Genomic DNA, 11,143 nt, shown 5'->3' on the forward strand with positions numbered 1-11,143 from the left:
AGATTCCCTTTGCCCTGCCAAGCCTCGCTCTCCCCTTTGCCCTTAAAGCCACAGCTCTATTGTTCCTCATTGGAATGCAATGGCTACTCTTTTAAATTCTCTGTGAGTGTAATGTCTTGTCACTGCAGCTTTCAGTTAAAGAGTCTTGTTATTAAATACTACTCTGTTACAAATTGTATCATTGAAACCGATCAAAGCTTTAAAGCAGAAAGACAAAGTAATTGCTTAAGAATAATCCAAACAAAAATAGGTCTCTATTATGATTTGTTAAGAAACAGAATTATAAGAAAAGGAGAGGAAGAAGAAATAAAGAGTGCGTGGAAAACATAGAAAGACACAGAGAAAAAGAAAATTAGACACAGTCAGAAAGAGAGGAAAATAGAGATAGAGCAAGAGACCAAAAGAGAAGTGTGATATCAAAAGACAGAACTTGAGATAGTGACCTACCTCCTCTAGACACATCCTCGAGAGAGAAACCACAGGCTCAGACATGGAAAATAAAGAGCTGTCAGGAAAACATGAGCAACATATACCAAGTGAGAATAAGACAGAAGCCACAAAGACATCATGCTATGAATACCCTAAGAGTAATAGAGACATACACACGTAAATGCATACACCAAAAAGAGGGTTATCTCTATCCTGTGGCCTTGAAGATACTGTGATGTTGTGCATTTTCACAACTATAGGCAAAAATGAAAAAAAAAGAAAGATGCTTTGTTCCATGTTCTGTCAGCAAAATGAACTTGAAATGAGGTCAAAGCTCCCCCTTGTTCACTCTACCAACTTCTGAGAAAGATGTGACTTGTACCATTCTGCAGAAAGGCAGATTAAGGAGAGTAACTGGTATAGATGGTTACTAAATCCTTTCCAGTTTTCTTGCCTTTATTATTGTTTCTCAAAGCACCCTGAAGTTAAATCACATTTGGAAATCCAGAGTTCCAAAAAACCAACCAAACAAACAAACAAAAAAAAAGACAAGTCACTTATTAAATGACTGATTAAGTTCCTTAGAACACTGAATGCTAACGTATTTACTAAATAAATAAAATACAATGCACGCTGTCTCTAGCCAAATGGGACAGCTCCCAGACCCCTCTCATTGTCTCAGGCCCATGACTGGCCATGCCTTCTCTGCTTGGAGCATTCTGTGGTGTTCTCTTCTGGAAGCCGCTTATCTCTCCCCATCCATCTACCATCTCCACCCATAACACAGGACACATTTTTTCAGGTGGAATTTAAGAAACTATATTTCCCTCCAAACTAGTTTCACCAAAGTCACTAATGCAATTCTTGTGGCTAAATCCAGTGAATGCCTTCCCGCTTTTTTTTGTTTGTTTGTTTGAGACGGAGTTTTGCTCTTGTTGCCCAGGCTGGAGTACAGTGGCGTGATCTTGGCTCACTGCAACCTCCGCATTCTGGATTCAAGTGATTCTCCTTTCTCAGCCTCCCAAGTAGCTGGGATTACACGCGCCTGCCACCACGCCCGGCTAATTTTTTGTATTTTTAGTAGGGACAAGGTTTCATCATGTCAGCCAGGCTGGTCTCGAACTCTTGACCTCAGGTGATCCACCCACCTTGGCCTCCCAAAGTGCTGAGATTACAGGCATGAGCCACTGCACCTGGCTGCCTTTCCACTTTTATCTGATGTGGGCCTCTCAGTAGCACACAGCACTGTTGACCTCGCTGGGATGTTGAGGAATTCCCCTGTCCTGGCTGGCCTCTAACTTCCCTACCCTCTCTCCATGGGGAGCCCTTTTTCCTCTTCCCATGCCTCAAATACTGGTGCTGCCCAGGCTCTGTTGCAGATCGTCTCTCCTCCCAGCTCCCATGCTCTCCCTCAGTGACATTTCACTGTTAGGTTTATACCTTGCTGCCACTTTACTGCAGTCACCAGACAGAAAGGAGACCATTAGTATACTCAGTCTGCCAATTCATGAAAGAAGACCTAGGCTCATTTCAAGAATATTTTTCCATTATATGATACCAACTATGCTAGCTCAACTGAACGCAAGTTTTGCATCGCATGCGTACAGCTTCAGTCATGGTGGGCCGAAGAGGAGGTGAGCGTCTGTCTGTATGGCTCCGTCTTGTTCCCCTTTTATGGGACTCTATTTCTTTGCCTAAGATGGTTACCTTCTTATGGGAGGGAGACTACTTGTAAAATGTTTTCAGTTGACACAAGTGATCTTAAGACTGCCTAGAATCACTCACTGCTAGACAGCAGCTGGAATGTACTTAGAAGCAGTTACTGAATGCTGTTCAGTGCTGAGTTCAGAGGCAGTCCTACAAAGCAGGGACCTGTAAAGAAAGATGCTGCCAATCCAGTTATGAACACAGGGTATCCTGTGGACGACAGAGTGAGCAACAGCCAGGAAATGTTCTGTGAGCCCAGGGAAAGATGAGACAAAAGTCAGTGGAGTTGGTCACAGGGAGATGTTAGAATTATAATAACTTTTATTGAACCCCTACTATGTGTCTGCATTGTATACAAAACTCTCTCTCTAATCTAACCCAGTCCCAGGGGCTGTGGTGAGAACTATATGAAATGCCTTCTGTCAAGTTCTTACTGTTGTGCTGGACACCAGAGAGCATGCAACACATTGCAGCTATCATCCATTCAACGAATACGTGTGCAGTAGTCACCATGTGCTGGGCAATGCACAGTCACTGGACGTACAATACCAAGCAAGAGAAACATGGTTTCTGTCTGTATGGAGCTTATAGTCTAGAGATGCCCTGTCCAAAATGGTAGCTGCTAACCAGCAGTGGCTATTAAAATTAAAATACAAAATTCAGTTCCTCAGTCATACTAGCCACAATTTTTGTGCTCCACAAATATAAGTGGCTACACTGTGCTTATGGCAGCAAGTTCTTTTGGCCAGCACCAGAAGTGGGCAGAGAGACAGCAGGGAGTTACATACCTGTGTGGTGAAGGCTAAGATAAGAGATTTATAGATGAAAAAGGAGAAGGTTACTCTTATTCTTCTTTCTCATAATCAAAATACAGAAACTGAGGCTCAGAGAGGTTAAGCAATTTGACCAAGATCACATAGTTAAGTGGAAGAGCTGGGATTTGAACCTAGGTCTGACTTACTCCCATGCTGCCCTGGACTGTTTTGTGGAGGAGGTGAGCCAGGCACAGGAAGAAGCTGGTTAAAGAGAGAAGATGGAGAAGGCACCCCTCTGGGACAGTGGGTGGGAAAAGTGACAGCTTGGGCAAAGGCACAGAGACAGTGATGGGTGAGGCTGGCAGTGGACTACAAGTAAACCAGTCTGGCTAGAGAAGCAGTGCCTTGCTGAACTCACCTCCTCAGAAAGCTAAACTAGGACTCACCTACCTTGATGAAAAGCCAAGGCGCTAGAAAACTCAACCCCACCTGCAGAGGCTGAGTCCTTAGAGGATGTTAGCCAGAAGCACGGCATGGCCAGAACCACGTATTATGAAGATGGCAGTATTTAGGAGGACCTAAGCCAAAACTAAAGTTAGGGAGACTGGTTAAAGATTGCAGAGGTTAGAAGGGAAGGAGACAAATGACAGCTGTGGAGTAAAGAACACCAGAGTGAGAGAAGAGACCTATTCCTAAGCTTCAATACTGTGTGACATTGGGCAACAGATTTTACTTCTCTGGACTTCATTTCTTCAACTCTCAAAGGGCAGGGCTGGCCCAGACGACCTCTGAGGTCCCTTTTAGCAACAGTAGCCTAGGATTCTGCAAACGTGAATGGTATTAGGTTGAGAGAAGTGGTAGAAAGTGTAGCATCGATTGTGGGGGCAAGGAAGACGGCAGAGTCCAAGATCACACAGAGGAAGGGGCTGTGATGTGCCACTAACAAAGTGTGAAAGAGCTTGCCTTTTTTGGGGGAAATGGAGGATGGAGAACGGAAAGGATAAGAAGTAGTGAGAAAATTCTCGGGTTGTATTTAAGAAAGTCATACAGTGTTAGAGTATCATTATTTTACACCTTAAAAAGATAGCTTCTCAGCTTTGTTAAACCCACGATCCACAGTCGGAAATAAAATTGACATCATGGTCCAGTACACTTGTCCAGTACCTATAATTGAAACAAAAGGTTTATGAAACAATAGTTTCCCTTACTAATGGCAGCGGATTCTAATATTTTCTATTGGGTTCCATTTCATTCTTTTTTAAAGCCGATTGCCGTCCGCTGCATTTACTTTATGATCTATTAATGTGTCACGACCCACAGTTTTAAAAACATTGCCTAAGAGAAGACTCAACAGGTCTTCCCAAGTTGGAGGGGATGGCAGGGCATCCTATCCAAGCATACGGGAGACACCTGGAGAGGCTCCGAGCTGGGGAGAGTTTGGAGAATGTTTAGCGGAAGCCCTGATCGGAGAGAGCGCTGAGAAAAGCGATGACCCAGACAGTTGTGAGCCCCCATTCAAGTGATGGGGGGCAGGGGGGTGGGCTCGGGACAGTGTAGACTCCAAGAGGCGACGATCGGGGTGGCTTGGAAGCCAGATTCCAGCAGGAACCCGGCGACCACCCGGGGGGCTGCCTTTCCGCGACGTGCACTGCAGGGCTTGCTGCCTCTGACCTCGTGTGGCTTTCCGAAGCTCCTCCACTCACCCGCCCTCCCTGGGAGCACGGCGCGCTCCCACTCCTTCCTTCATTCATTCCACTCCTACCTCCGCGAGCGCCAACCGGCTGCGAGATGGGCGAACCACTTTGCCAGCCCGGGGCTCTCCTTAGGGTCGGTTCCCCTCCGGGCCAGCACGCGCGCACCCTCGCACACACACGCGCGCGCGCACAGACACACGCGCGCACACACACACACACACAAACACACACACACACAAAGTTCTGGGGCCCCTCTGCGGACCGGCTTGGCTGCGCTGGGCTCGGCGCCGTGCGCCTGTCGGGCCCAGGCAGCCCCCCGAGCGGCTCCCCGGGGCCCGCCCCGCGCCCAGTCCCCCCGCGCTGCGGTGCCGCCCCTCCCCGCGCGGTCCCCTCCGGCCGCCGGCGCGGCTCTGCCCTTCGGCTCGGCCTTCCCCGCCTCGCATCCGTGCCATCGGCGCTCGATTGCGCGCGGACTCCCTGTGGCTCTCCCGGCCCCGCGCCCCGCCCCCGCCCGCCGCCCCCCTCCGCCAGCAACTTTTGCGGAGCCCCAGCGCCCAGCCATGCTGAGCTGAGCCCCGCCGGCCCTGGCCGCGCGCTGCTCCCGGCTCCCGCCCCTCCGCGGACCCGCTCGGGGGCCGCGGCCGCTCGGCGCCTCGGCCTCGGCCGCTCCGCCCGCCCGGCCGCCCCGAGCCCCGAGCCCCGAGCCCCCCGCGCCGGGCCCGGGCGGCAGCGGCGGTGGCGGCGGCGGCGGCGCGCCCGGCCCCCTCCCCCGGCGCCGGCCACGGGAGGCGGTGATGCGGGCGCGGGCGGCCTCGGCTGCGCCGAGAGCGGAGACACAGGCTCAAGATGGCAGATTCCGACTGAGGCTGGGGGGGCCGAGCTCGCGCGCCGCTTTCCCGTCCCCGTTGCCATGAACCGCGGACACCCCGGCCCCGATGGCCCCCGTGTACGAAGGTAAGGGGCGCCCGGCCCCGCCGACCCCGCGCCCGCCGCCCCGCCGCGGCCCCCGCAGCTTTGTTCTGCCCGCGGCTCCGCGCCCGCAGCCCCCGGCACCCGCCCCAGCCCCCACTCGGGGCCCGAGGGGGCCGCGACCCCCTCCCGCGCCCGGAAGATGACCGGGACGCGGCGCCGGCGGGGTCCCGTTTCTAGGGCGGGGAGAGGGGCCGGGGGCGCGGGAGGGGAGGGGGCGTGTGCGAGGGTGGGCGGCTGCCCGGGGAGGGCAGGGGCGCCAGGGAAGGCGGACCCGTGACTGTGCTTTTTATTTATTTGCGATAAATGAAGGTGCTGCGGCTCAGCCTCCACCGCCCCCCCACGCTACCTCTCGGAGCACCTCCTTTCCACTTCGCTCTCCGCCCCGCGCCCCTTCCCATTTCTCTCAGCGCCCACCCCACGCTCCTTTATTCTCCGCGAGCCTCCGATTTTGGGGGGGGCCGTGGAATCGAAACGCGCGGGGCTAGGTGGGGAGAGAGGAGAGGGATGAAAAGTCCATGTCAGAGCCAGGCAGAACAATGAAACCGGCGAAAATCTCCCCGCATTAGCGTGTGCAAGGGGACGTGGACTTTGGGTTTTCCAGCCGGGGAAGCCGCGGAGACGTTTTTCTGGCTCGGTCTGGGTCGACCTGTGTGTTGCACCTTCACCTGGTGTCGGGGTGTTTTCCCCCATTTGACTGCCTTTAGGAAGAAAGAAAAGAACGCGAGGCGGAGAAGCCGTGGGTCTGCCTCGCACACTCTGTTTCGTTTCTCTTCGGTCCGTTCTGTCAGCTTCCAGCCAGAAAGCAACCCAGAATCAACTAAGTTTTTACACTTCGATGTGTTTTTGTGTGCTTGTAGTAGGGGGAATTTTAAACCCAAGTGTGTCTGATTTTTCAGTCATTTCATCGTGCAAATGTTTGTCTCGTGAAATCATTGAAATCGCAGCCTTCACATACTTTTAGCGTGGGTCTCCCTGCCTTTCTTTCTGTTTTGTTCGGATATTCTGAGGGGTGAAATCGCAAATGAGAGGGTACAGGGTTTGTGTGCCACAGAGGAGGGCACGAGGAGGGAGTGTAATCCGCCTGTAAATCCGGAGAACAGTTGTGGCCAGTGAGACAGGGAAGGCATTAATAGTTTTATCTCTGTTATAAGAAGCTGATTAAAAAAAAAAAAAAAAAAAAAAAACTTATCTGAAAAGAAAATCTGTTATTAGTTCCAAGGCTCCAAATGAATTAGATTTCTGGCCGGAATAAAGTTACCAGTCAGGCCCTGGATAACGAGGCTGTAAATAACCTATGGACTGTAAATATTTTTTTTCAGACTCTCTTAGAAACAAAGGGGCTGTTTAGAAGGCAACAGAGAGATGTTATTCCAGGGGCTTTCCTCTTTGATTCTGAAGAACACAAGGTCCATTTAACCGTTGGACAAAACAAAACGAAATTTCTGATCACTCCACCACTCAGAATAGAACATGCCGGTGGACATGTGAACATGTGGGAGAACCCATGTCGGCCATTCATTGTTCATCTGCGTCTACAGGAGGGGGCTACAGTCAATGCTCCCACTGTCTAGAGTGTTAAAATGAAACAATTTTCTCTTTATTAAGTACCTCCTTGAGACTCCCTCTGCTGGACACTCTCGGTGAGTTGAGAGAAGGAACTTGGCATTGAATTCAGAACTATAGTAAACGGCTGGTTTCCCTGTTACTAGGGACCGGGTATGTGAGTTGGGATGTATTTTGTCAACTTTGTGGAAAGCCATCTTGGGAACCGCACTGTTCTTCTCCTGCCCCTTTCATTCTAAATCCATATGGAATGCAGGCCGTGCCCCGGAGGCTGAGACGTGGCCTCTCCCGGTTCCTGCTACATTGTTCCTCCAGTTCCTTAAGCCAGATAAAGAACTGCAGGTGTGTAGGGTGTTATGTTTAAGAACCGTCATGGATCTCAAAGGTCTCATGAACTGTTTTTATTTGCCAGCCTTCCTTCCCTGTCTCAGGTGACCTCCGTGGTGGCCTTTTTCAGCCCTCGGTTTCCCTCCATCTTGTCCCCGTGCCCTCTTCATTATTCCTGCGCTGTGTGCCCTTTTGTTCCAGGTGTGTCTCTGTGCACCTTTATCATTCTTTTTCTAATCTTCCTTCTCACCCCACCTCAACTAGCCCACATCACTCTGCCAAAAGCCCACGTCTGGGTGTTTTTGAAAGAGACTGTTGGACATGCTCAGGACAGGTGACCTCTAGAGTCAAGGATTAGATTGCTGGGACCCACATTCACTCACTGTGATGAGTGTGCCAAGACTCTGATGACCTCCTTTCGCCCACCGTGGTGACATCCGCTGGGTTCAGGGAACCTGATTTTTCCCGTCTCAATCAGAGCACGTGGACTCCCTGTGTGCATGTTAAATGAGCAGAGCTTTTCCTGTCGAATTCTCCAAGAGGAGGGATTCCTGGTGGGTTTTGAGCTCCTAAAAAGTGCACAGGATTCTTCTCAGGAAAAGTGTAATGGCGTGAGGGGGAATTGTTTCAGTGGGGTGCTACTGCATCAGGCCAGAATGCCAGGTGAAGGCCCAGATGCATTAAAGGAGCATTCTAAACTGCCAGAGATTTAGACAGAAATGCTGTTTTTGAAACAAGGTGTATTTGATAATACAAATTAATGGGTGGCAAGGTGTGATCAGTCTTCCAGGGCTTGCTTGAAGGATAGGTTTATAAACAGCACGTTTGTTTTTGGTGATTTGGAACTGAACTTCTTTTAAAAAGGTTTATTTTCTTTAGAAGGTTAAACATTTGCCTTGTGATTGTATTTCCTCCATCAACTTGCTTAGCAAGGCTTTTTCAATATCTAGTGCAAAGGCCAACCACCAAGGTCTATATTGCCATGGGTTCTGAATGAGAGGAGCCTAGATTCCAAGTTATTTATGTTTCCTCTACAAGAGCTATGCTGTGTTGATTACTGTTGGCTTATGTAAAAGAACACTTTACAGGCTTCCAAACACTGTCCTGCTGCAATCCATCATCAGATGGACCTGAAGATGCCTGTCTACCAAGTTGTCTCCCAAGAAATTAAATTCTGAAACATCTTCTGTTAGCAGAGTTTGATGACACATGCCCTGAAATATCCCTTCCTGTGTTTAGGTTTTATATTTTAAAAATGAGTAAGTATAAATATTGCTTTTCTTCTTACCACATTTGCGTAGTGAATAAGATACCTTAATTTTGTCCTTGATTTCAGGCAGCATGCTATGATACTTGAATCAGAGAAACCTGAGTTTGAATCTAGCTGTATGACTTTGGGCGTGTTACTTAACTTCTCTGAGCTGTTACTATTATTATTATTGAGCTTTATTGGATTGTGCAGGAACTCCATTAGAAACTAGTACATGTAAAGTCTCTGGCTGTAGTAGGCCTTTTCTTAGTGTGTGTTAAATCCCTCTGTCTTCTGAGCTGCTTACAGGCATGATGACTCCAGGGAAAGAATAACCCACAAATAGTTTAGAAAACCAATAATAGCAACATTTCAATTATTAATCTCCTGCAATTCCCTTTCCAGCTTGGGCACCAGCAACAATAAACCCCCTATAGCCATAGAAGAAAGAACCTTCTTTTTACCCCCTCTGTGACCTTTCCAGATTCTTTATTCACATTGAGCTTCTGCTGGTTTCAGGTAGAGAATTTGTCTTCTATAGAGGCGCTTTCTGTGCCACTTGAAAATGTGGAAATAAACTACTGGGGCAGAGTTTCAGGGGCTGCAGCTGAAATGGATACTTTTCAAGAGGCAGTGCCTCTTGGAAAGCATCCCCAAGTATGAAAGATAACCTTTGCCCTTAACAAGGCAGCTGGCTGGGCGAGGGAGCACTGGACGTGGTTCATCAAGCGCCTTCTCAGAGGGGAGGCTCCTCATCCACCACAATCCAGGGTCTGCCTCATCATGCATTAAACATCATTTTCCTACAAAAGACAATGTGGTGCTTTCTGTAAGTTACAGCGGCTCAGATTCTTTGTGTTTTATGTTTATATTTCTTCATCTCTCTCGTTCTCTCCTTTCCTCCCATAGAGACCAGTCTTGGGGAACCACCTTTGAGGTTTGTATGGAGCAGAGTAGGGATGATCAAGAGGGTGTGATATGTGAGCGTTTCTTATTGTTCTCTGAACATGGAATTCTGGTAGTCTTATTGATGACAATTCAAGGACTTTGGGTTGGTATCAATGACGGGCTTCAGAATAATGGCAGCATACTTTATATAACCACCAATGGGATGTGAACTTAAAAGGCCCAAACTCGCAAGAGTTCCATTTCGTATGGCAATTCCCTGTTGGGGGAAAAAGAATAGGAAAAACCTAGAGTATAGAAAGGTCTTTATTTTTGCTCTAAAAGAAACCCAGATGCCTGAGGGTCACGGCAGTCACTGTGATGTAGGCCATATTGACTCTGTGCTGTGCACCGCGCTGCACCCTCTGCCCACGTGACCTCATGTGCTCCCCACTCTTGATAGACAAGGACCCATCTTTAATGCATTCATTCAGCAAACAGTTATGCAGGACCTGCTGTGTGCCAGGTCCTGTGGCAGGTTCTGGGTTTGTAGAAATGACAAAATCTTGGTCCCTGTCCTCAACTCTATGGGTTGGGGGAAGTGAAAGAACGTTTAAGCATAACTCACTAGACTGTGGGTCTGTCTCAAGATGGAATTTTTTCTTCCCTTTTTTTTTTTTTTTGTTGCAGTTCATACTTCTGGCATGCCTATGTTTTCTTCAGATAGAAGGGGAAGACTCAGCCAGGTGCGGTGGTTCATGCCTGTAATCCCAACACTTTGGTAGGCCAAGGCAGGTGGATCAACTGAGGTCAGGAGTTTGAGACCAGCCTGGCCAACATGGTGAAACCCCATCTCTACTAAAAATACAAAAAGAAAAAAAATAGCTGGGCCTGGTGGTGGGTACCTGTAATCCCAGCTACTTGGGAGGCTGAGACAGGAGAATTGCTCGAACCTGGGAAGCGGAGGTTGCTGTGAGCCGAGATCGTGCCGTTGTACTCCAGCCTGGGCGACAGAGTGAGACTCTGTCTCAAAATAAAATAAAATTTAAGAAGAACAAGAAGACCCCGTTTTCCTGTTTTCTCTTGAAGTATTTTCTCTACGTGGACTCAGAAATGTTTCTGAGTGCAGAACATACTCATTACAAGCTTTCCTAGAAATGTCCTTGGATATTAACATCTTTAACTTGCAGAAGATCCAGTCTTTCTCTGTTTGCGACTTCAGTTTTATACCCTTGCAAATGCAAATATGTTTCTAATTTACACAAGTTCTCAGAGATTTTTGTTTGTGATATTTGGTGTCGTAGGCTCTCTTGCAAGTGGACTCTTGTATCATACGTGGCTGTTGGAGAATTGATCCCAGCCTTGCTGTCTGGATGGGACCTTGTATTCCAGGTAGTTGTATGGCACTTGGTGGGGATATAGATTGGGCGGTCACTCCGAAGCATTTAGTGGCTACTTACCCAGAGCAGATCATTCAGGGTATTGTGGAAAAAGAAAAGCATGGCCCAGCCTCAGGAGCATAGAGCCCCAGAGCTGAAGACCTTGACGGAGATAATGTTTAC

The 11,143-nt window shown here is 48.8% G+C and overlaps 1 protein-coding gene across 9 annotated transcripts in view; it reads left to right on the forward strand.

Annotated features, from left to right (window-relative positions):
* The first annotated feature begins 5,144 nt into the window (after positions 1 to 5,144).
* HIPK2 (homeodomain interacting protein kinase 2) overlaps positions 5,145 to 11,143 on the forward strand; it is a 217,894-nt gene continuing 211,895 nt past the window's right edge. For 4 of the 9 annotated variants that reach the window (XM_039472633.2, XM_074379005.1, XM_039472636.2 and 1 more), the window contains exon 1: positions 5,286 to 5,539. In XM_039472633.2, the coding sequence (XP_039328567.1) occupies positions 5,521 to 5,539 (19 nt within the window). In that variant the 5' untranslated portion in view covers positions 5,286 to 5,520. Of the gene's footprint in view, positions 5,540 to 5,810; positions 10,974 to 11,143 lie in introns of those variants that run through there. The other 5 variants (XM_039472635.2, XM_039472638.2, XM_039472634.2 and 2 more) reach the window with 4 other exon arrangements.

Source organism: Saimiri boliviensis, chromosome 10 (genome assembly GCF_048565385.1).
Source record: "Saimiri boliviensis isolate mSaiBol1 chromosome 10, mSaiBol1.pri, whole genome shotgun sequence".
NCBI lineage: Eukaryota > Metazoa > Chordata > Mammalia > Primates > Cebidae > Saimiri > Saimiri boliviensis.